The sequence below is a fragment of the Haemaphysalis longicornis genome, unplaced genomic scaffold (genome assembly GCF_048455015.1).
Source record: "Haemaphysalis longicornis isolate Haplotype H1 unplaced genomic scaffold, Haemaphysalis longicornis Haplotype H1 scaffold_1, whole genome shotgun sequence".
NCBI classification, from domain to species: domain Eukaryota; kingdom Metazoa; phylum Arthropoda; class Arachnida; order Ixodida; family Ixodidae; genus Haemaphysalis; species Haemaphysalis longicornis.
In genome coordinates, this window is record NW_027526203.1 from 337,975,138 (window position 1) to 338,001,288 (window position 26,151).

General features: G+C 47.1%; 2 protein-coding genes across 8 annotated transcripts in view; one reads left to right on the forward strand and one right to left on the reverse strand.

Moving 5' to 3' along the window:
• LOC144152907 (zinc finger CCHC domain-containing protein 24-like) overlaps positions 1-26,151 on the forward strand; it is a 349,875-nt gene that overhangs the window by 153,143 nt on the left and 170,581 nt on the right. The gene's annotated exons all lie outside the window — the stretch shown is intronic.
• The window catches only part of LOC144152881 (sodium-coupled monocarboxylate transporter 1-like), a 121,957-nt gene that overhangs the window by 55,416 nt on the left and 40,390 nt on the right, over positions 1-26,151 (reverse strand). For all 6 annotated transcript variants that reach the window (XM_077684410.1, XM_077684419.1, XM_077684436.1 and 3 more), the window contains exon 4: positions 5,650-5,717. In XM_077684410.1, the coding sequence (XP_077540536.1) occupies positions 5,650-5,717 (68 nt within the window). The remainder of the gene's footprint in view (positions 1-5,649; positions 5,718-26,151) is intronic.

Genomic DNA, 26,151 nt, shown 5'->3' on the forward strand with positions numbered 1-26,151 from the left:
CCACGCACGAAGTCAGCGAGATGGGGCGTAAGTTCTCGATGCCTGGTGGCCTGCCCGGTTTCGGTATCAATACCGTCTTCGCCTTCTTCCATTGCATCGGTAGCTTGCCACTCCTCCAGCACACGTTGTAGTATCTCGTAAGCGCCTCGATCGACAGGTCATCTAAATTTCGCAGGGCCTTGTTCGAAACTCCATCTGGTCCCGCCGCCGACCTGGTGTTCAGCTCCCGCAGAGCGGTCTTGACCTCGGCCGTCGTGATGTCGCGATCTAGTTTCTCGTTCGAGACCCCTGCGTATGCCGGGTGTTGCTCGGCCTGCGTTTCAGGTAGGTACTTGGCACTCAGCCTCTTAATCAGCTCGTCCCTACCGAGGCTCTTTTCGGCCTCGTGCATGACCCGAGCCATGCGATTCTGCTGGAACGACTTGATCTTGGTTTCGTCCAATAAATGGCGGATCAACGACCAGGCCTTGCCCTGATGCAAGCTGCCATCTATGCGGTTGCACAGGTCGTCCCACTGCTGTCTGCAGAGCAACGCGCTGTGCCTCGCAATCGCGCGGTTCAGTTCAGTCACCTTCTTCTGCAGCTTCTTGTTCCACTTCTGCTTCTTCCACCGCGCCTTGATCGATGTCTTTGCCTCGATCAAGTGCGCCAGCTTGCTGTCGACACTCGGTATGTCATCGTGAGTCTCGATCGACTTTGTAGCTCGCTTGACGTCCTCCTTGATGCCGGCCGTCCACTCTTCGATATTAACAATGTCTTTTACCGCCACCGGGTCTTCTTGCCTATGGAACTAACAGGAACACAATAAGAAAGAAGTGCACAGGACTAGCGCTAGTCCTGTCCACTTCTTTCTTATTGTGTCCCTGTTAGTTCGCGCTGTTCCCCAAGATGTCAGTACTTATTGTCTGTCACGTGAGTGGTGGGTGGTCCCTGTGTGACGATGGTGAGCAGATTTTAGCGCAATTTTAATCGAGTTTTCTATCGCATTCTACCTAGTCCCACACTCTACACGATGTAGTGCACAAAGTAAAAAAACCTAGGCACACCAACCCAAATATTGAACTTGGTAATTCGAAATTTGTATGCGGTAAGCAATGTGTTGAAATTTACGTTGCCTGGTCTCTTTTTTAGATGTTTTCTCGGGCGTCCCTCCGGGATAGTATTGGAATTGGTTTTGTTCAGTATCGGTATTAATGATCTTTCACAAGTGGTACGCTGCCATATATGGCTTAGGTTGCTTGCAGATGATTGCATACAACCACATGTCACTCGCATAATTCTGTTGTGACTGGCACTGACCAACAACTTATCAACCATGCTTTGAATACGTTAATAGAGTGGTGTTATAAGTGTGCATGCTTATAAATTTTGATAAGACGTTCTACGTGGGATCGCAAATACAAAGTGAAGTCTCACTTCACGCAGACTATTGGCGGTCACCAGATTAAACAAGTCGAAAACATAGGTACCTGGCATTAGCGTTGACGTCCCGACTTAACGGGGCAGCTCACATAAATATAAATAATATAATATAAATATAATATAAATATAAATAAATATAATGTAAATAATATAAATATAATATAAATAACACTTCGGCAAGACCGCAGTTTCGATTTCGGAAGCACGAATTAGGTGATGGTCCGTTACTGCATACAAATTTATCACGAGACCCACCCGGGAATATGGGAGCACTGTATAGGACACCTACACTGTGAGTATTGCAGAAAAAAACTTCAAAATGCAAACATTTGCAGCTGGTGTGATTTGTAAACGCTTTAAAAGAAGTGACTCCCTTGAAGTCACACTACAACTTGTACACCTTAAACCATTGGCCAACTAACGAGAAAATGCGCGTGTAATCATTCTACAACAGCTATACTTTTAGGACCTAGGAATTCAGTCGTGAGACTACATTACTAACAATCCTGAAAGAGCGACTAACCACAAAAATTGACGCAATATTAAAGTGCTGCTTCCACGAACTAAGCTGTGCAAAAGCTCATTTTTTCCTAGAATTCAATGTTTAGCTGGAGGGTCAACCCTTCTTATCGTCCTGTGTAGTCTAAATCTATCATTAGGATTGCGCGTCGAAGGATCATCTATAGGTTCGCATGCTTACTGATTCCATACCTCCATCCCCTGCTTGGACATCAGAGGGACTGCATTATTGTACAATTAAATTAGTAAATAATTTTTTTGCCCAACTCCCGCTAGGTCCTGGAGCTATTTAACTGAGGACCAACATCCAGTCGTTGTGAAGCGACTGGGAGTGTATTTGGCTGCTACGTGCTTACATTTAGTTTAGTTGCAAAGCGTTCTCATTGCATGCCCGAGTAGCGATTGTATTTGTTTTAAAACACAATGTTATATCGAGTTGAACTGCTGCACGACTCGCGATTCAATGGAATCAGACTTTTCACTTGACCCTCTCACGCACGGGAATAGATGTTGAAAACAGACCAATTTGGTTCGGCTGCTCCTACATTGGCGTCACCTTGCTGTATCACCTCACCTACCAAAATTTCACAAAAAAAAAAAAACGAACTGGATAAAATGGACATCCTCCTCCGTAATACCTACAAACTGGCGCTTGGTGTTGTGCCAAACGCCACCACGACCACTGTTATCGATACTGGGGTTTACAACACCCGTGGGGAAGGAACTCATTCACCCTCATAGGATTGTGCAAATGCACGAAAATTGACTGTCGCTTGGACAGCCCAGGGTGTCGCTGGCTTAACCTGTGCCTACATCAACGTGGCACTCCTTCCCCACAACATGAGTGCTAGCACGCAGTCCGACAGACACTTTATGCCTAGACAGTGAGAAAACCTCATCTTCCAGTTAACGCCGATCGACACTCCTGTTCTTCACACAGGCACTAGTTTTTCATAAAGAATCGAGGTGGAACCGCAGTTGCGCATGGGCCCTCACCTTATTTGATGTGGCCGAAACATCACTGACCTGCAAACTCAGCCCAATTCCCACGTCTGCTAATAGCACCAACACCCTACCTTACCATACTTGCCACTAATTTCTTCCTATTTGGATGCTCATAAGTAGCAGAACGATCATATAGGGTGCTCTTCGATGCACCTCCAACCACTTCCCATTTCCAAATAGTTAGGGGCCTGGAAATAACGCTGGTACTTCAAGCAATGAGCGGGCACAAGCGCTAGCCTTCACATAAAACGCCCAGGCACCGGTGATACCCCGGCGCCTTAGCTTCAGGTGACACATGGACGCTTCCACTTTGCTACACACCTTCTGGCTGTCCCACTGTCTTGCAACCCCCCTTTCCCTCACAAAATAAGGGTCTTGCATTTTTGGCTAGGTTCACACCGCGACTTTCCCCACGCTCATCACCTTTCCGGTCGTCGTGGTCACCTTTTGTGAACCGCACATTGCCCTCACAGGGGAACAACCTCTACTCTCTGGCACGCAGTGGGGGCATGCGCGCTCAAATAATCCACCCCGGCGCACGAAAGCGTACGCAAAAAACGTAGATGCGGGAGGTACGTTTCGAAGTGGGTGCCTTTCCAGAATAATAAGATTTTTTCCTTCATTTTATCGCTGTCATGGTGAAGACATGACTAACCTGTTATTCAAGGAAGCATTAGTTTACTGCTGTTTTGATCGGGAATAAAATAAGTTAAGCGGAATCAAATAGTCTTCAAATTTTTGTGGTTGCGTGAGTGAACATTTGCAGTTGGGAGGTACAAAACAGCATTCATAAGTCATAAACACTGAGATTTCTTAAAACAAATGGTAGCATGTTTTTTCCCGATAAACGAAAACAAAGCATCAGCGATAAGAGGACTAATAGTTGCACTGAAGTCGAAAAAAAAAACCATTACGAATTTTTATTAGCTCCAGAGTTAAAAGTACAGGGGGTTCAAATGAAAGATTAATGTATGGGGAAATGCTACTGTGCTTCTTAATTCCCACCATTATCGAACCAGTAATATCCAATGGGAATGCCGAGGCAACCTTGAAAATATTCCGAGTTTCACCTCCTGCAATCACTACAGTAGACTAATAGCAATTATATTTTTAGACGAGCGATATGATTTGTTGCTCGCACAGCCCCTCCGGCAACCACACTCGGCATGGGGAGACTACTGAAAATCAAGTTGTAATTATATTTTCTTGAATTATATCGCATTTTACTTTGCCTTCTGGGACAAAACCATGTTACTAAAACGTTTCATTAGGCCTAAAATGTGTCCTAAGTCCCCTTATGAACATGACCATGATTTAGTATAGGAAGCTATTTCCCTACACTATTTCATTAGGCTAATATTCGCAGGAGTAGGACAAATCTAAATTGGAACATTATCGGAATTCAATATCCCTCATCTTTTTACATGGTTACGAGACGATGGCACCACGTTCAGTTTGGCGGAGGCTTGCAATATCCGAGCATAACATTTTTTGCACGAAATCCCCTTGCCGTCTCAGTTTCCGTACTTCCAAAAGCAGTGTGTCCTGTTTAAATCAGGAAGACCCTTAAAAAAAAAAAAAAAACTAAAGCAGATGCGTTTCACCCACCACAACTCTGTGAATTTCCTTAGGTTTGTACTGTTGCAATGAACTGGCACTACAAATCACTACGCCTAGAAAGCGAAAGTTGCTGGAATAAAAAAAAAAACTGTCACCTCTTGTGTCACCAAAAAATCTGATTTGCACTGCACGCAAGGCATAACTTCCTGTCTCTATTGCGTAATTTCAGAGGTCAGGCAGCATTTTCGTGTCAAATTGTCTGATATCGGCCGTGTTGATTGATTGATTGTAGGGTTTAACGCGCCGACGCAACGCAGGCGATGAGGCGCGCCGTAGTGGAGGGCTCCGGATTAATTTTGACCACCTGGGGATCTTTAACGTGTGCCGAAATCTCGTATACACGGGCGTTTTTTTTCTTTTCACCTCCATCATAAAAGCGACCGCCGCGGCCGAGACTCGACCCCGCGACCTTGTGCTCAGCAGAGCAACGCCTTAGCCACTGAGCCACCGCGGCTTCTTTTTTTTATTACCTTTTTTCGCACACAATACACGTCACGGATAGATTAAAAACCGTCGGCCGAACTTCGGCTGACGGAAAAACTTAAAATAAACATCAAACGTACACAGTTCTTCTAGTACAGGTAGCCATTCAATTTCGGGACTCTGCAACTTGTGCACTTCATAGAGCAAACTAATACTTTGTGCAAAGTATTTGCTCACAGTGAGGGCGTGCGGGTCAGCGTGGCGCACCGCCCTGAGCCACCGCGGCAGGTATATCGGCCTTGTGGTACGCCTCCTTTTCGCATTTGCCCGGAATGACCGGTCATTTGTGCGCGTCCTGGCGAAACAGGTCCCGGGATTGCTTTCGTAGTTCTTGCTTCCCTGTAGCGGGCGACCAATACCGTGCACTCGCACAATTTGCAATCGTCTTGCGGCTGCTTAGCGGAGCTGTGGGTGTCATGGGGTCACGATTACGTTTTCGTAGGATCTAAGATGTTTCATTTTATAGCCATTTAAAGTGACGGCAAGGTGGGCACGGGGGGCGTTTAGCGAAGATTATATATATTGCTATCAGTGGTGCATAGGAGTAGAACACTGGCGCATGGCTTTCATTGTATTTAAATAAGACTTGTTCATATTCACCAGAGCTGCGTATGCTGTCGCTGCCAATCCGATGGTGATGGAGCACCATATGGATGAAATGTTGAATACTGAAACAGAACAAACAAAGAAAAATATTGAACTCTAGATAATGCATTTTGTCACTTAGCGCCAGTGCGGTGGCGCTAAGGGGTCATCTCCGAGCATTGCTGCTTTCACAAGCATTTAATGTCAGAAATCGTTTGAATGTTTCGAAAGTAGATGGCCTTGTGTGTTGTTAAATGCGAGAGGCTATAGGAGGCGAACCAAGATGGTCAGACATGTAGGTCTGCAGTCAGGTTGGTAACTGCGCAACCGCTGACCAAGGCTCTCCCTTTGCGCGCAGTCCGGTAAGCAGCGCCGGAGAGGAGGAGGAGGCACGGTGTGCCCTCCTGCTACCCTGTTCTCTTACGCAAAATCTCCCAACCGTGTCCCCCTCGCGCAACAGCTGCGCGCAATCCTTTGAATGGTATCACAGGTAAAATAGCTAGAAATATCAAATAGATTTTAACCTAAAAGCGCGAGAGTACGCGCTGGTTGTTATTTTGTGATGCTAACAGTGAAAAAAACAACAATAAAAAAAAGAACAGCGGCCCAGAAAGGCACTACAAAAAAGCTCCGGCTTCCAACTACTTTGAAAGGTAGTTACCAGGACAGAGAAAAGCAAAACAAACAAGCGCTGCCTTACAACTAACTAGAAAGGTAGCTATCAGCGCTTCTTTCCCCTTTCTGTATCCGTGGTTCTTTTTTGCGCTCTTAGCACCAGAAAATAGTTTTTGTTTTGTTTTTTTACGTTACACAAACCGTCCACCCGAGGGCAGCAATATGTGTGTACTAGAACCAACACCTTGTACTGATGTGAGGCGAATTTATTGCTTTAAATGCGTGCAGAAGTTTTTGTCGCTTTTTTATTTTGCCTTGATTTGTAACATCACCTTCGGAGATTATTATGCAACCCACTGCGGTGGCGCAGCGCTTAAGACGTTGTGCTGCTCCGCCCAAGCACGCGAGTTCGATCCCTGCCGCAGGGGCCGTTTCTTTGTTTAAGGTGAGAAACCGAAACGCCCGTGTGTCGAGGTTTTGGCGCTGGTTCAAGATGCTCAGGTGGTCTAAACTAATCCATAGCCCCAAACTACGGCGCGCCTCATAGAGCAGGGGTATCTTCGGTGCGTAAAAACTCAAAATTTTAAACTTATGAACCATGCCAAGTGCTTATGCGAGGTCATCTCTGGCGCAGTGCATAGCAAGCGTTCATTTGAGTGCGGGAATTGCTCACAGCTGTCGCCAGACATATCCTGGGTGTAGTCAGAGAGAGTTGAAAAATGAACTGCTGTGTAGTATGAGGAATGCCTCCACGTCCTGGGTCAAGACCAGAGAAGTAAAGCGATTTTACTATCAAGCACCAACTTTATCGAACTGCAAAGCCGACAATTATTGAAAGTGAGGTTTGGCATTTTGGGTTTGGTTGATTTAACCACTCACGGTGTTTTTTGGCAATTAAAAGTGCATTCAGTGCTCGCTAAACAATCTAACATCAAAGCGGACCGTACACTCTAGGCATGTGCATATGTATGTAACTACGTATATGTGCGTGTAAATACACGCATGTGATCTAAATCTTTACCGTTCTCTTGGGAAGGCAAGTTCCTCACCCATACGTAAGTAAACGTCCTTGTTATTGTTCTTACCGTGTGTGTAACTTTTCACTGATACTATTTTTTTATTGCGAAAGTTTGCTCTGCAGCATAAAACGGTTGGTACGAGTACAAGCTAAGATTACAGAAACAGGAAGTTTTCACTGAGGAAGTCTAAAAGGCTCCTGTCATACGGCCCAAACAGCCAGCATCTGTAGTCGTGCAGCCGGCCTGGGTTGAATCACACACTATTTAATACTTGCTGTCGGGAACTTTGGAGTCCCCGGCAAGTCCACAGAAGATGGTTAATGTCTGCGGTCGATGCCGGCGTGGAGAAAAATGGTCATGTCCAATCAAACGGAGCCCTTCGATCCTGGGGCTAGGTGTGGGTGACAGCTGGGGCCGAATTCTCTAAAACGACGGGGCGTCGCTTTGAAACGACGCGGTAGCGCCATGCAAATGTATGTGCTCTGGGGTTGGGGCCTTCGCTTTGAGTGCGGATGAGGCACCAGATCAGCCAAGAAAAGCACTGTGGCAAGGGCACAAAGCGACAAGCAAGAGGACGGAGGATAGTGCCCGTCGCTTTGCGCCTCTTGCCACAGTGCTTTTCTTGGCTGATCTAGTGCCTCATCCGCACTCAAAGCGACGGCCCCAACCCCAGAACACATGCATTTGCAAGGCGCTACCGCGTCTTTTCAAAGCGACGCCCCGCCGTTTTAGAGAATTCGGCCCCTGGTGGGAGAGAAGCCCTGACGCGAATCCTTGGTAGCACCACCTTTTCCGATGGGTGAGCCCACCAGGGCGGTTTGATCCACACGGTGGAAAAAGTGCGCGCGTGGAGCGCCGGAGGACTTCGTTGTCGGTGACCAACATTGAAATTGCGTGAACTGGAAATAATTAAGGGCAGAGGATGCGTCGTAGGAGGTATACGAGTCGCTGCATCCGCCTGTTGCTGTCCAGGGGCGACGTCCTCTGCGCCCGAATAATGTTAACCTTGAAGCTAAGCGTCGCAGCTTTCAAGTGAATGGTTTGGGATACGGGTGCTTGATGAAGTACCTTCTGGAGGTCTCGGACGGATTGCATTGAGTCAGTAAAAATCATGACAGATTGTGACGGTTCTGGCCTAAGCAGCTCTATAGTCGTCAAGGCATCGGAAATCGCTTTGAGCTCAGTAAGTGTTGACGGGGGACTCTGAGTGGCGTAGTAACGGTAGGTTTGACGATACTTCATGGCTGGGTTTACGACGGCTGTGGTAATAGGGCTTCCTGAAACCCTGGCGTCGACGTAAGACGTATCTTGGCCAGCACTGGGTGCAAGTTGCGGCGCAACACGGCTTGACCGACCCAGAGGCTTGCAATCAGTAATTAATATTCGGGTTCAAGGAGGGGGCTCTGGAGAGGGGTCTGGCGGCGTGTTAGTTTGGAGACCCATATACCACCTTACAGCAGCAGGAGATGAGTACACCTGCGCGTTAACAGAGAGTGCCTGTCGCTGGTGGTGAACCAATTCATCTCTCGGGTTAAGGCCAGCTTGTTTCTGTAGTGTAGAGATGGGTGTTAAGCGAGAAAAGCAGGCAATCGCCCTCATCGCTTCTCTATTGCTCGCCTCTAGACGAGCCCACTGCGCCCTTGTCATGTACGGAATGGTACGTAATACGTGCTGCGGGATTACACGTACGAGAACCCGAGCCATCTTTGTCTGAAAGAGAAATAAATGCTGAGGCATAATGTTTGTGCATCTTGTTGGCAAATAGTTGTCCATACATCCTAGCGTCGAAGGAGGCGTAGCTGCATGAGAAAGGGCACGCGAATACACGAGTCAATGTGATGATGAAAAAAAGGAATGAAGCGAAAGAGCCAGATATATAGGCCCACGTGTCAATGACTTCCGCTTTAAGAGTGTTCCTAGTACTATTATCAACAGGATCGGTGTAGAAAACATACAAAAACAGGATAGGAGGGAAATTATACACGTGTTTGTGAACAATTGCTCGCACCTGCGACATTCACCATAAACAGGAAGAAAAAAAAATTGGAATGAAAAGTATAAGAGGAGGCGCGAAAACACGGATCCATATGCCTACATAAAAGGCACGTAGATGGTGAAAGGCACAGAGTATCTTACAATATACAGTAGAGAGGAATCCGGCGCTGGCGTCTATGCAGCGCACATCAAACCGTCTGTGTTGTAATGGGCCGCCATGAAACCATACGCTCGCCTTAGTTTCATAATTGGCTTGGATTGCAACTTTTTATTGGCCGTGAATTCATATACAGTGCTACGAATACGCAAAGAAGAATATGCAATTGGATAAGTATAAAATAACACACGCCGTTGTAAAGCTGAGAAAATTGAAAGTAATGCGTATTCCTTTTGCCGAGAGTCTGCCGGAACGGTCTGCCCGAATGAAAAATGCTGTCGTATTTAAGGATTTCATTGTGTTCACGCGCCCATTTTAGCCAGCAATTTCACGTCCAGTTAGATTAGTGCAACGTGCTGTTACAGTGTTGTAATTAAACCAATCTTCTTGGACGCCTTCTTTACAGTGTGTAGAAATGTTCTGTTGGGGCTACATTGTTGGTTATTTGTGTTCCCTTTCAAATAATATTGGTGTATGGAACCACGAGATTTGATTGGAAACCTACAAAATGTCGATTACAAAGCCTGCTAAAAACACTCCTCTACAAACCCATGAAGGTGGAAAATGAACTTGCCAACTTACAGGTGTGGTAAAATGTTCCTCCCCAATATTCGTTTAACGCAACGGGGTCCCGAATAAACGCGCTATGTTTATAGCGAACAAAAACCAGTTCGATATAAATGGACCCGAGGCAGATAAAGAATTTATGACAGAAACAGTTCAGCCTTTTACAGCAGAACGTTACCTCCTACAATGGATCAATCGTGTACGGACCTCAGACGGTTTGTACGGCAAAGCCAACTTATCGCTCGTTATCTGTAGCTGTCTATCTAATTGGCATTTCTTCCTCACTTTTTTAAGGGTGAATTAGCAATGAAACTCTACTGAACTCCTACGTCATAACGGGATTGCACACTCGGAATTTGAAAAGTTAGGTCCAGCACTCGGGCTGGGCGTTGCTATCACATCTTATCCGTATTCACCCCCTTAGGAGTGTAATTGCAAAACTTCTGCTCACTGGTTGACATGTTTTTAGGACAAAATTCCGAAATACGTTCTCGGTACTTGCACGGCCGTGGCCTTTGTAAGCGAAAACCAAATGTACATAACGGTCTGAGCACATATACTGAGGAATTCGTTCGAATTATCCGTGGTGGAACCAAGTCGCATTCGAACGAACGGGCTTTTTTATACGCAGGCCTCTATGCAGGCTTGGTGGTGGGAACAAACCACGCAGGTTGGAGTTTTCAGAAATTGAAATTATTAAGTTAGAATTAACGAGCTTTTACAATATAAATTAGCTTGATACGAACTCAAAGAAAAATAGGCAGTTTGCGCAAGTTCTGATCTCTAGTAATGACCGGTGATGATGCCAGAATTTTTTTCTTTTTCATCATTTTCGGGCTTGTACAGAGGGGCTTTCGTTACGCATTGTATTTTTGTAATCTAGGCCACGGTCGGGCTAGAGCGGCGGCGCGCGCGCGTTGGTACGGCCTTCGCAAGGGGCCTAGTTCCTGCCTACGGCCGTTGCGAGGAGCCGCGGCGCTGCGAGCCCACTCTGCTGATGCGGGCGTCTCCCACTCCGCGGGCAAACTATGCGCCGCTGCTGCTCTTGTTTCCTTTTTTCTTTTTAGCTACAATCCTGGCTACGACAGAGCATGGTATCACCCATATAAATTTTCCCTTTGGCTCTTTCTGTTGTCTTGTTTTATTTTAATTGGCCAGATTTAAGGGTAAACCCCAAGGCGGAGTAAGTTTCTCGGAAGAAAAATTTGACATCCACCTCGATGCACCAATCAAATTTTCCTGTGCTTGTTGTGTTTTATTTACTTTTGTGGTCCTTCAGGTCCCCCCTCCCCCCGAACTGAAATCCTGAGTACTCAGCTGTTGTGGGCACCCGCCACTGAGTGCAACAGATTAATCGCAGCAAAATTTTACTCATCTTGCTCTCAACTCGTAACTGATTCGTCTTTGCTAGTTTTTCGGGTTCGTATGCAGGTTGGGAGTACAGTGCTTAAAGAATACTCTAATTGTGATAGGTTACTTATTAAAAGTAGCACAGCGGCTGTTAAGTTACCATGCCGGAGAAAAAGTATCGGTGGATTACAACCTGCGAACTGAAGGGAACGAGGAAGACTGGAAACGAGTTTATTCGGACAGCTCATTTAGGGCGTAAGATTCACAGCCCAATCAAGCTATCAGCTTAGCGATTTAACCCTGAACGTAAGGCAAGTATGAGCACCACAAAGAGGCGGGTGCATCGTCATCCTCTGGCGTGGAGGCATTCTGATACCACGTAGCGCCGACTGCTTGAAGCTATTCTCCGTCAAGTGTGTTAATTCTGACCACCAATTCAGGTCCAGCGACTGGCAGCAACACGTGAAAATTACATCATTTTGATACGTTGTCTCAAACTATGAGCGTTTGGTATGAAAGCCATTTGATTATTCATATGTCTAAGTTGTTGTATACGTGCTATAGTGAATTGCGCATAGCTTATATAATTTTGCCCTGCTCGTCTGACGGACAGAAGCAGTCGCTACGCGCGTTCACTCTTAGTTTTCGAATTCATGTCCCCGAACGTTTCTTCTGGTACTTTTGTACATTATAAATAGTAGTAAAGGCTTTTTTATTACTAGAGGTGGGCGATTGGTCGATTAACCTTACGATTAATAGAATAATGTTCTAGTCGCTATTATTTTTTAATCAGTTAATTGGTTGAAGTCCAGGTGAGCCAAGCACCAACGACGATCTGGATCCCTTGGAAGGGCGCCATGCGCAGAAATCCCTCCTTTCTGGAACTACAGCAACCAATGTAAAAAAGGCTGCTGTGCGTCCCGCTGTCCTCAACGCCATTTTTTAATCACATTTACTTCATGTCCTCAACGCGAGCGCGTGTTGAACACACGATCGTATGCTGTGCTGATCAGCACAGCCGGGATGGCTGTCAACAAGAAGAGAAACTCCCTGTTGTCGGATCGAATTGTCAACGAATTTCTCGGCCTCGTTACCATTGATCGCATAAAATGACCTGTATTCAGTATCATCGACAATCCAATAGAAACAATCATTAAAATGACCCCTTTATAAGTCATTTTTTAAATGAACACGTTCGACTAATGGGTAATTAATAGATTGTTCAACCAATCGAATTAAAATTTATAAATTTCTAATCGACGCCCAGCCATATTTATTACATTATAATAATACAATATTGTGCATTATAGTTATAATAATAGTAAGTATTAACCATCTTTTGGCGGCGGCCAGAAAGGCCCATTGGCAATCCCAGGGAGCGTATGTAAACACGATTGAATAATAAAATACTATTTTTAATATTAGTATTATCGTCTAGTAAAATATCATCGTGCTCCCTACAAAAACCTCCCACCTTTCGAGGGCGCACCCACAAATTCGCCCCTGATGGCGCATAAGTGGTCAATATCGTTCGTTGTCCGGCGTTGTCTGGCCCTGACAAAAATTTCGTTGAAGTCTGGCGTCCAGCATGCAGGTTTCACCGCAATAATATAACAGAGCTACGAAATTCTGCTCCGATATGATCTCTGATAAATCGCATAAGCAGGAAGGCTGCCAAAGCAGCCCGCGCATGCGTAAAACAGCCTTCAAATGCAAGCGCGCAAGGACCAGGCAAGGGTAGGCTCCCGCAGCCCCCACGCGGAGAGCGGCGGAACTTTACGTCAAGACAGGATTGCATTGTTCTCGCCGCCGCTGCGAAGGCCGCATCAACACAGCGCGTGCCGCCGCTCTAGCCCGGCCGTGTCTAGGCATGGTGGTCTGTTGATATAAGCATGCTTGTTGCCTACTTCCTGAATAGTCTGAAAGCTTTGCTCTGAATAAAAAAAAATTGGCGCAGCTTGCACTAGTGGTGCAAGGCTGGAAAAACAGCAAAGCTGGGGGCCGAGCTAGCTTCTCCCCACGCTGACAGCGGATCCCAGAAGAGAGGAATCAGCCAGACCCCAGAAGTGCAAAGCCGTTTTGGACGGCTCTGTAAAGCAAAGACCATTAAAGTATGCACAGTGTTTTACTGAGTAACAATCGTTATCATCCCCTTCGTCGTCGTCTTCCGACGGCACAGCCGCGCAGGGTAAATCCCCTTGCAGCGCGTCCTCGCCTCGGTAGACCTCCACACCTCCACTTCTTCGTCAGATGGTCCGGTGGCCGTCTCCTCGTGTGGATTGTGAAGGAATGGCTTGACAGATTCGTTGTCATCGTCTTCAGCGCTGCGGACCTGTGGCGCGCCAGTCGCTACATGACGAGAGAGAGAGAGAGAGAGAGAGAGAGAGAGAGAGAGAGAGAGAGAGAGAGAGAGAGAGAGAGAGAGAGAGAGAGAGGAGAGAGAGAGAGAGAGAGAGAGAGAGAGAGAGAGAGAGAGAGAGAGAGAGAGAAACTTTATTTTGAGGAAGTGTCTCGAGGAGAATCTAAGTCGGAATGTTGGTGGCAGGTAACGGGCTGAAAGCCCCTCCCCTCCTGGACGTCTTCTCCTCGACTTAGGTTGGTGGTCCAGTGGTGGCCGTAGGCAGGGTGTCGAACCGGAATTTTTTCGGGTTCGGTTCGGGTTCGGGTTCAAGCCTTTCGGGTTCGGTTCGGGTTCAGTTCCAGAGCACCATTCCGTTCCGGTTCGAACCGGTTCGAACCGGTTCAAACGGGTTCGAAGAAAAAAAGCAGGCGTGATTTTTCTGTTAATTTTTGTTTTGCTCGTTTTTCGTTTCCTTATAAAGTAGGCATAAAAACAGTCATAATGAAGGTTTCTTTGTCCAAATATTTTGTCTTCGCCAAACTAATGCGACCCTGCAACACTTTTTTCAACTTTTTTCTAAATCTTGAGTGCTTGCAGAAAGTAGCCAACCAACACATTAGATTATGGGGTCGCAATGTGCCTCAGCCAAAAATTACTGCTACCTCCTCGTCAGATAACTTAGAAACTTGCTCAAAATATTTTTCTCTCCTTCCCGGTCTTCGCATTCTTCGACCGCTGAATGACGTCATTACAGTGGTGTAGCGGCTGTTTGCCGGCTTTCCTTAAGTTGCAGAATAGAGCGCATTTGATAGCCACTTAAAAAAAAGCCACAAAAGCGAAGCAGAAACGGAAGGTGTGTCCGCAGCGACGAGCAAATCACGCACTGTTGCTCTGTGCTGGCAATAGCTATAGTTTTCACAGTGCTTCCAGATGCGAAGAAGAGTGAAAGCGTTTATGGAAAGTGTTGATTTATTTATTTACTGCTTTTTTATTTATTTATTTATTTATTTATTTATTTATTTATTTATTTATTTATTTATTTATTTATTTATTTATTTATTTATTTATTTATTTATTTATTTGTTTGTTTTTGTTTGTTTGTTTGTTTGTTTGTTTGTTTGTTTGTTTGTTTGTTTGTTTGTTTGTTTGTTTGTTTGTTGTTCGGTTTAACGCGCCCACGCAACGCCGACGGCGAGGCGCGCCGTAGTGAAGGGCTCCGGAATAATTTTGACCACCTGGGGATCTTTACGTGCGCCGAAATTTCGGACACACGAACGTTTTCGCTTTTCGCTTCCATCAGAAAAGTGGCCGCCGCGGCCGGGAATCTAAATCGCGTCTGTGTGCTCAGCAGCAACGCTTTAGCCACTGAGCCACCGCGGCGAGTTTATCTAAAGTGTTGAAGAGCTCCTTTAACTGTACCTGCAAAATGTTTTCTGTGGTAGTGTGACGAGTATGTGGCGCCGACTGCCAAGCGTGGGAGGTGGCATTTAGAGAAATTACCTTCTGCTCCTCTTTTATCTGCTAACAGAACTGTTAGAAAGAAAGAATGGATACAAAGACTCATTGGACGGCGTGTATAGGACGGCATTGGATAGGGAAGCACCGGAGATAGGAACTTGCTAATGACCCTTCAGCGACTGGTGACAGCAATTGGGCTCTAGGAAAGATGATAGCCAAGTGAAGTCACAAGCAACAGTAATGATCACTTGTAGAGAGAGAGAGAGAAAGAGAGAATGAAGTTTAATTCAATCGAGGCAAAGTTTCAGAGAGGCGACTTCATTCGAGGGGGCTGAATCGACAGCAGTTTCCATCAAGAGCAACTGATCTTCCAGGCCGGAGCTGGCCATGGCTGTCTCCCAATTCTCTATGAAAACTTGGAGGTTGGATGGATCTACGGCACATTTGTCGCAGCCGCCTACTATGTGTATGATGTTCCCAGGCTCTCCACAGAAGCAACAAAATGGAGAGAGTTGTGTCCCGTCAAAGAGGTGAAGTCTGGTGTTGTGTGGGAAGGTGTATGCCCACAGGGTGCGGAGTAATCTTTCCTGGTTAATCGGTAGCAATTTGTGCTAGGAGGAATACGTTCTATGGAAGAGGCCATAGTGCTGAGTAACTTCCTGGTCTATGACTGCAGGATGCATGCACTCGGGCTGGGCTTCATCAGCGCTGGCTAAGCGAGTCAAATCTCGACCCACGAGGTTGGTGATCTTGTTTGCCGGGGATGCCAGTATGAGCTGGTGCTCATACAGTCGTGACTGGTTACGTTGGTGGTCTCTAATTTATCATCGGAAGTGTTGTAACATGCAATCGACCGTTGGCAAAGTTGGGCCATGCCTGCTAAGAGTCTGTTATGAGAGTTTTGGCGCCGCTTTGGCTAAGCGCACGTGCTATCGCCGCTTCCTCAGCTTAGAGGGGGCTGTGTTCGGGGGTTGAGATGCTACACGTGTGGGAGGCTGCAGAACGGTAACACAAAGAGAAGGTATTAAAGAATGCTATCGGGCGTCTTTGCATCAAACCAGTAGATCGTCCCTCCCTTTTTTTCTTGCAGTTTAGTTTCTGTCCAACTGTCTCCCCTTTAATATACACACGTTTCGAAAACCATTTAATGAATATAAAATATGCATTAAGCAATTAGTTTGTAACTTTAGTCCGAGATGTCAATGTTAATATAGCAAAAACCTAATAGCGCAATACGGGCATAAAGAAAGACTTTTATAGCATTCAGGCGTCGTCACATAACTTTGCGGATACTTTGTGCGTCACAAAATTTCATGATTTGTCGAGAAGGAGAACGCTGCAAAATTTCTAAATGCCAAGGACCCCAAAGATATCATGTTTGGTCCGACCGTCGAATCCGCCTTAACTGACCCGCTAATTCCTTTATTCCAAATTAATCAACCGCCAGTCCCACTAATTCACATTAGCTCATTCACTCACCTAATTCACCCCAGTCTACCCGCTAACCCACACTAATCGACTTCAATCCATCCGCCTCGTAAGTGTAAGGTTGAGCAGATTCAAGATAACATGAAAATGCTATCAAATATACTTTAAAAGTGGAAATTAGGATTCCCCATTTTTTATACCTCATGTTCTCTTAGAGCAGTAACCAAAGGACACAACGGCTCTGTATACAAGAAAAAGTGACGTTAATTTTGAGAACTGCGAGTGTTGGTGTCTCAGTGCTGTTTGTATATAACTGCCCATTCAAACTAGAATAAGTGGAAGATATGGATTTATTGTTGACGGTGTCCCTGAAGGCCTTCACAAGCGGACAGGTATGCCTGCGAATTAACAACACATTGAAAACTTTACACGATTTTAAACACCATGTAGATAGAAACCATGAAGAATATTCCATGATATGTTGCCTCGCAATATGCGTTATAACTTAAGTTATGCTAAATGTAAAAGATAATTGGGAGAGATGGGCAGTACCTAACGCAAAGTGATTGTATATACGGACAACTTTACATTAAATTGAGGGCAATACTGTAATTACCCGATTCTAACGCGCACCCGATTTTCCTGGCAAAAAAAAAAAAACTAAAAAACTTGCACCTCCGATTGTAATGAGCACGGGACTTTGTGCGCAAGAAAAACGAATGCGAGAGAAACGGGCGATTTATTTTCCGAAGTAATCTCACTCATCTCACTCCTCGCCGCTCTCCGCTGACCACAAAATCTTGTCCTCGGTGCCGTCAAGCGCGTTCGCGACTTCTGAACGAACGTTCAACCATGGTCGATGGGATCGTGGCCAACGCCTCGCACGCCCATCCCGCGAGCTTCTCCAGAGGCGCACGCTTCAGCCGACCGCTCGTTTTAAACGCGTGAGAGCCGCTTCTGCCATTGCTGTTATCAAGCGCGCAAGTGGAACGATTTGACGATTTGTGTGAACGCCGATAGAAAAGCTTAGGCGCCTATGCTCCCTGCGTCCGAAAAATCGTTGCTAAAAGTAGCTTTGGCGCCATCTTGATATGGCGATGGTGATGGGTGGGAAAAAATTTCCGCTGTTTCGGCAGTTTCGGTTTCGTATCCGATTCTAACGCGCATGCGATTTTTCGACCTATTTTTCCGGAAAAAAAGTGCACTTTAGAATCGGGTAATTACGGTAATTAGAAGAGAACATGATGGGCCTTGGGAACTGCAGACTACGCAAAATATTTCATGGTTCTGTCTGGCGAGTGGCAAAATATCTTCAGACGCAAGGTAGGGTACCGAAATGGAAAACTAGAAATCGCATTTTTGAGGCCCCGGAACCGGTTCGGAACGGTTCCTTCGATTCGTTCCGGTTCGGGTTCAGTTCCAAAATGGCGGAAAAAATACGGTTCCGGTTCAGTTCCGGTTCCGGGCGAAAATTCGGGTTCGGTTCCGGTTTTCGGTTCGGTTCCGGTTCCGGTTCGACACCCTGGCCGTAGGCTGATGCCTTCCGGCGACATCCGCCGCCCTCTTGACCTGCAAGATTTGCAGGTCCGGGTCGGAGTTGCGAAGCGAGGCCTCCCACCTCTCCTCGGAGGGGATTTCGGGGAAAGGGTCCTGGGGGCATGCCCACATGATGTGGGCCAGGTTGGCATGGGCGCCAAATAAGGGGCACGCCGAGGTTGGATGAAGGCTGTGGTGGATATGGGTCATGGTGGCCGGATTAGGAAACACTTCAGTCTGGAGTTGGCGCCATACGTGACTTTGCTCTAATGTGAGGGATTTGTCCGGCCGAGGATAGATCCGGTGGGATATGAGGTACTACGTGGTAATGACATGAAAACCGATCAGACGATCCCGTGCGGAATGGGCTTCGTGGTAAGGGTACGGGTTCGGCCAATCCCGGATAGTAAATCTTCGGGCTAGCTCATGGGCCGCACCGTTTCCCTCGAGCCAAGAATGCGCGGGGGTCCAGATCAGTTCTACTGGGGGTTGCGGTGGGTTCCTGAGCAAAATTTTGAGCTTCGTTGGGGATATGCGTCCAGCGGGAAAAATTTTGGAGAGCAGTTTTAGAATCTGTAATGATTGTTGCGGGTGTGGGTGTGAGTGACACGGCGAGCGCTATTGCTGCCTTTTCTGCCGGTTCTGGGATGGGCGTCCAGACTGTGATAGAATCGAGTATGCTGGTGTTGGGGTAATTTTGAACGGCGATTGCGGTGAAAGCCTCCGTGTGTCCGTACTCTGCTGCATCGACGTACACGACTTGAGGATCATTTTTATACTTCTTGTGCAGGGCGCGAACTCGTTTCCTGCGCTCGGAGTGGTACGTGGGGTGCATGTTTCAGGGAAGTGGTTTGGCTTCAATATGAGAGTGAATACTATGGGGAACTGTTTTCGCGTCCTGGTATAGTTTGTGGTATCCTATTCCTAGTTTGCTGAGTATGTGTCTCCCTGTGAGTGTGCGAGAGAGGCGCTCGTATTGTCCCGTTAGGTGGGCTTCAACTAGTTCGCTGGCCTTGCTGTGAAGGCCTAACCCTTCCAGTTTGGCAGTGGACGTGGCGGGGGGAAGACGTAGTGCTGCCTTGTATGCGTGTCTAATGAGGACATCAGTTTGGTTGGTTTCAGAAGCTGTTAGTTTAAGGTATGAAATCTAGTAAACTATACTGCTCACGACGAAGGCTTGGATTAGGCGAACCCTGTTATGCTCGGTCAAACCTGAGTTTCTATTGGTGACCCTCTTGAGCAGACCAATGCTTTGGTTTATGTGCCGTTCTATTGTTTGGAGAAATTTGGGATTTAGTCTAGTGGATTTATGTGCAACCCAAGGACTTTGATGGCCGGGACCTCTGGGATGTATCTACCTTAAATGTGGAGTTTGATGCTGGATTGGAGTCGTTTTTTCTGGTTCGAGGGAGAGACAAGTAGCTCAGACTTGGCCGGAGAGCAGGCCAAACCGGCTCTCCTGGCCTCCTTCACCACCACGTCTATGCCTCTTTGCAGTGTTTCTTCGATGTGTCCATCACTCCCCGGTTCATCCAGAGGGTGATATTGTCTGCGTAGAGGCTGTGGTAGAGGTGGGGGATCCGTGATAATTTCTTCGGGTTTTCTATGATTGCAGGGTTAAAGGAGCCATGAAGACAAAGCACAAGTTTGGTTCATTCAAAAGACGGCCTCGTTAGAATCATACTGACACCAGTTTTAACGTAAACTTCGCTCAAATAAGTTATGTAATTAGGAAAAAAGGGAATGGTTATGCGACCCACTCGCTCATTTCCCGTCACAGAACCTATGATGTCATACCAGCCTGCTCTGCGACTGGCAGAGGCTGGCAAAAGCAAACGCAAATTAGGCTGAGCTTATAAGCTTGCAGAACGAGCTATTTGTGCTTAAATTTAGGGCACATTCTTTTTAAAACAATAAGAATGGTGGGACAAACAGTGGAAGTTACGAAAGCACAGTAAACATGGAAGTGCTGATGCATACTGCTGTTGGTGCTGCGCGCACTATGCTTGGTATAGCTGCACAGCACTGCGGGGCTTCGGGGTTGTCTTAGACGACACTAGCCGACTGACGCAAACAATGGTGTCTTGCGTGACCATATTTGTCGAGCAAGCATTATGTTTTACGAAACGATTATTTTCTCCCAGAACAAAAACAAGCCAGGTTTAAATACGGCTTGCCACGGTATGGTGCCGCTATCTAGGTTCAGTAACGTAAAGAAACGCGCGAACGTAAAGAAACGCGTGAAATTCCTAATGTAATTGTAGGTTCTCTCACCCGGATTGACCGATCCCAGACCCGACATTATGGCCTCGTGCGAGACGTTGTCAAATGCTTTTGTCAGGTCCAGGGCCAGTATTACCGATGTATCTAGGCCCATGGGTGGTTTGATAATTTGTTCTAATATCTGTATGAGTATATCTTTAGTTGAGAGACCAGGTCTGAAGCCAGTCATTGTGCGGGGGAATTGTTCCGCGTAGTTCGTGTGTGTTGTGAGCCGGGCTAGGATTACATGTTCCAACCACACATATGAGTTTTGCTAAGCACGACGAGAGGCAAACGGGGCGAAGGTGCTTGATTGTGAGGGGTTTGTTTTTCTTAGGGATTAGAACAACCTTGGCATGCTTCCACGATTACGGAATTCGCCGTTCTCCAGCATGTGTTGAGAAAAGCAGTGATTGCGGAGATTGAGAAATCGCCCGAGTTTCGTAGTGCCCGATTCGAAATGTGGTCAGGTCCTGGGGCAGAGTTGGACCTAAGTTTGCGAATCGCCAATCGGACCTCGGCTTCAGTTATGTCTTTGTCCATCTCGCTGTTGGGGTGACCCATGTGCGGGGGTAGTTCGATCTTGGTTCCTACCGGTACATGTCTCTGATTTGTGCTATGAGTTCGTCGTCAGAGCCTGTGTGGATGATTTTGGTTATGCGGTTTCTCTGTTCTGTCTTGTTCTGATCAGGGTCGAGATGTCTAAGTATCTGCCACGTCGTCTTCATTCCAAAGTTTCTTTGCATCTGGTCGCAGACCTGGTCCATTGGGTGTGCGAGAGAGCGACCGCGTGCGCATCAATCTCTGTCTGCAGTCGGGACAGTTTTAGCCTCAGTTTGCTTGCGATTGCTCTTATTTCTGCGCCATCGTTTTTGGATTCCTTGGTACGCCTTCCAGAGGTGATTGAGACGGGAATCTACGATATTGGAAGGGATGTGGGGATCTAAGTTTTTGGTTACTGCTTTAATGTCTGCAAGTAGCTGCTGTGTCCATTCGTTTATGTCCCTAATGTATTCAGGGCTGCGCATTCATCCGCATGGCTGCTGTTGCATTCTCGGATCGTTCTGAACTCATCCCAGTCAGTCATAGTTTTTTGTCTGAGCGTTTGAGTGATTTTGTGTTTGGTTATAACCGCTACCTCGATTATGAGTTGGTAGCTGCCCAGTGTTTGTTCGGTGACTCCCCATGTTACCCTGTTTGTGTGCAGTGAGAGAGTGAGATCCGGGGTGGTGTCGCGTTATGCACTGTTTCGGATTTGTGTAGGGGTGTGAATGTCATTCTCTAGCGTAAAATGGTGTATCTGTATTCTTTCCCAGAGGTCTCATCCCTTTGGCTCACAGGTTGGGTATTCCCAGGCCGTGTGAGGAGCATTAAAATCTCCAACTATGAGCAGTGCGTGTGGGCCCACCACCTTCCTAGTAAGCGAGAACAGGTGGTTGAATCTGTCTGTCTTAGATTCAGGGGCGCATAGACATTTAGGATATCAAGTTTTTTCGCTCCCCTTTTGCGTGGCAGGACAGTAATTAAGTCGTGGGGGATGGCAACGCTGTCGAATTGACTCCGATAGGCCGGCCGGTACATGCCTCTGTACGAGGACCGCCGTTTTCAGGTCCATCGCACTTTGAAAGGCCCTGTAACCGGGAAATTTGACAACGGCGTTTGTCTCCTGTAGTAGTGCTATAATTTAGGGAGGGGGGGGGGTGAGTCTACGCTTTGTAGGTAGATATGTAAATTATGCTTTTTGCGTTTTTACCCTCTGCAAATCCACTACCAGACCTTAAGGGTGTTGTTGTTTTTATTGTTACTGCGAACCATTGTGTGCTTCGGGTTGGGGCATCAGATTGTGCGTTATACCGAGCCTGTTCATTATATCTTGCATGAAGCTGTGTAGTTCCGATCACTACAAGTTCAATTCGGATCGGAATGATTCTATACTATTCTGCATGGTGGTAATGTGCTCGTGCAGTTCATTGTTGCTTCTCCCAAGAGCGATTATTTTATGGTCAAGTTCGTGTTGCTGTGGGGACTCTTCTACCGGGTAGGGGATTTGTACGGAGGCTGCCGCAATCGCTCGTTTTTTGGGTGCGGGGGAGGCGGGTTGATCGGTGGAATTTGGCTGCGAGATTGCTGCGTTTTGGCGGCGGCCCCTGAGGTGTTTCTGTTTTAGGTCATTATTTTCTTTCCTCAAGAGCTGCCATTTCTGCTCTGACGTTGGTTAGCTCATCTTGTAGCTGTTTCTGGAAGTTTAGAGGGGGCTGGGGAGAGGTGCTGGGGTAGCAGGCCCCGCCATCGAAGCTTACCGACTTTTCGTTTTCGGCCGTTTTCTGTGGTGTCGACGGAGGGTTGGCCCGCCTCTTGGAGTTGGGTTTGGAGCGGCCGGCCGATGGAGATCTTGCCTTGTGTTTGGACAGTATCTCGACGGGGCTCTTCCTCTTTCCGTGGTCTGTGTCCTGGGGGGTTCGTGGACTGCAAGGGTGGGCCAATCTTGCTGGCTTCGAGCGTTCAGCGGGGCGTCTTCTTTTTGTTTCCCGTCCGTTATTTCTGGCGGCGGCAGGGGACGACGTGGCTTGAAGCGCTGCGGGAACTCTGCGGACCCCGTGAGATGGGCTCCTCCGTACACAATGCACTTGGGCTTCCCTCATTGGGGTTGGTGATGCCGCACTTGGGGCACCTGGTCGTTGGGTTCGGGCAGACGTCAGGTCTGTGGCCTCGCTTCCAGCCCTGCGTGCAACCTTCTGTTTTGTGCCAGAACGGCGTGCAGCGGTACGTGGTGTAGCCGTATCGAATCCAAAACGGAACCTTGTATCCGTCGAATAAGATTTCAGCGGCGTCTATGCTTCAGAGTCGTTTTACCGATAGGATGGGAAGGTCTGGGTTGAAGTCTACCACGTTCCGAGTTATTTCTTCGGGAGTATCGTCTTCCGGAATTTTGAAAACAATTCCCAGCACCGTGTTGGCGGGGGCCGAGACGTGCGTAGAGATTTCGTAATGCTTGTTGAGAACAAGGGATTTGATGCTTGCGAAATTGCGGGCTCGCATATGGTCGGGGGTACTGCTCAGAATGTAGTTGGAGTTTTGGTGCACCCGAACTTGGTCTTCTGGACTCAGGGGTACTGGTGCCGATTTAGAAATGGTATTAATGATAGTTGTCGGAGCTACCAACCTTAGATAGAGCCCTCGTCGGGGTCGTAGGACGAATTTGATCTCGGTCTCCGGCAAACGACCCATCGGTGGACCTCGAGGACGTAGCGGCCGGCTTTTGCGGGTCTTCAGTGAGACCACTTCTGGTGACGTGTTGGCATTTCCGGTGGTTGAGGTTCTCTTTAGGGTCAAGGCTCGTTGCTTGCACCGAATTTCGGCCCATTCCTCGCTTGCGAGTTCCTCGGGGGGATCTTTTCGCCGTCTACAACGACCTCCATCGCTGCAGCGCGAAAGCGTTCCTCAGGGGTGATGGGAGGCTAAGGAGCGAGCACGTGGCGATCTAATAACAGTATACGCCAGAAAACAGACCGACACCAAAATCTTTATTCTCAACGTATACAGTTCCCCAAAACATCGCGAGCATAGATTCAACCGCCTGTTCTCGCTGACTCGTAAAGAAGCCGGACCGCATGATCTCATAATTTTAGGGGACTTTAATGCCCCACACACTGCATGGAGATACAAGAAAAGCAGTGCTAAAGGGAGAGACCTCTGGGATAAAATACAACAACACCACCTTAATATCCTTAACGACCCAAACACTGCTAGCAGAGTCGGCAATAGTGCGCAGGCAGACACCAGCCCCGATCTTACATTCACTTTACACATCAAACAAGACAAATGGAAGAACACAGGACATACGTTAGGCAGTGACCACTATAATATAGAAACAATTATAGCGCACACTGACAGGATTAGATATGTCCCCCGACAACAAACACTCACGGAGTGGGATGACTTTCGCACGCTGCGAGAAAACAATGCAGAAGAGACCCCATAACAGACATTGATAACTGGACCTCGCAGCTTCTATCTGATATCAAAACCATGACAAAACAGATAGATAAAGATATTCCTTCTGTAACAGTGGACTCCAGGCTTGCCCATCTCTGGGAAGCTTTCCAAAGCATTCAAAGACGCTGGAGACAGAATAAATTCAATCGTAAGCTCAAACTACGACTAACCGCCCTTCAGTCGGAAATCGAAAAACACGCAGCGGAACTCGCTCAAAGCCAGTGGGACCAGATATGTGACCAGCTGCAGGGCAACCTACACCTTAAGAAGACGTGGCAACTACTTAGGCACCTAATTGACCCCAGTACCAGTAAGACGGAACAAAGTGGTCGCCTAACCCAGACAATACAGAAGTACCAAGGATCGGATTCAGAACTCCTAGGTGCACTACGCGACATCTACCTTCCCCCCACCCCGAAATCGCAACTACCACCCTACTCGGGACTAGCCAATCTGGAGCTGGACTGAGATATTACAAAAGCTGAAGTCAGAGCCGCATTAGCCAAACTCCGATCCAACTCAGCCCCTGGTCCAGACCAAATAACTAATAAAGCATTGCGCAACCTGGACGATAAATCAATCGCATCACTCACGCAGTATATTAACGAATGCTGGCGAATGCGCAGTATACCCAAGTCGTGGAAGCACGCCAAAACAATCCTAATTCCGAAGCCAAATAAACCCCTCGAATTGGAACACCTCCGCCCTATCTCCTTGACATCATGTCTGGGTAAGCTCATAGAGCATGTCATCCACGCACGACTCATGCATTATATGACTGATACTGATCGATTTCCTCCCACCATGGTGGGCTTCCGGCCAAACATGTCTACCCAAGACGTCATGCTCAGGCTTCACCATCATATTATAGAACCTAGTACAAACACTCACGACTCTGCTGCAATTCTAACTCTGGACCTGAAAAAAGCCTTTGATAATGTCACCCATGACGCAGTTCTTAAAGGCCTACAGTCAGTGAACCCAGGGGAACGAATTTATAACTATGTTAAAGATTTTCTAACGGACAGAACAGCCGCCCTCCATGTAGGTAGCCTTAACACCCCCGCCATCTACATGGGGGGTCGCGGCACGCCCCAGGGAGCGGTCATATCACCACTTCTGTTTAATCTGGCCATTCTGACAATACCACAAAAACTTAGCCAAATCCCAGGACTTTACCATAGCCTATACGCTGATGACATTACGCTCTGGGCAAACCGAGGCAGTGATGCGCATATTGAGGAAGTCATCCAGCAAGGCATAAAGGTAGTGGTCGAAGAAGCCGCCAAAGCAGGACTTTCATGCTCACCTTCTAAGTCAGAATTACTTTTGATATCACCACAAACCCGTAAGCCGGAGAAGCCAAACATCAAGCTACACATTCTAGAACACCCTATCCCAGAGGTCTCGCGCATCCGGGTACTTGGTTTACTTATTCAAAATGACCAAAAAAATGGAGAGTTCCTAAATATAATGGAAAGAAACGCTACCCAAAGAGCCAAATTAATTCACAGAATCACAAATCATCATCAAGGCGTGCAAGAAAACGAAAAGGTCCGCATTCTACAGGCGTTCGTTTTAAGTCGACTCATGTATTCTCTCCCTTACCTTCGCTTGACTAGGCAAGATATTGAACGGGTCGATGTACTTATTACGCGAACGTATAAACTTGCGCTTGGCCTCATTCCCGGTACATCCACTGCCCGCCTCGAAGGCTTAGGCCTCCACAATAGAGTCAGCGAACTTATCGAGGCCAACTTAACGAGCCAGTACGAAAGACTATCACGATCATC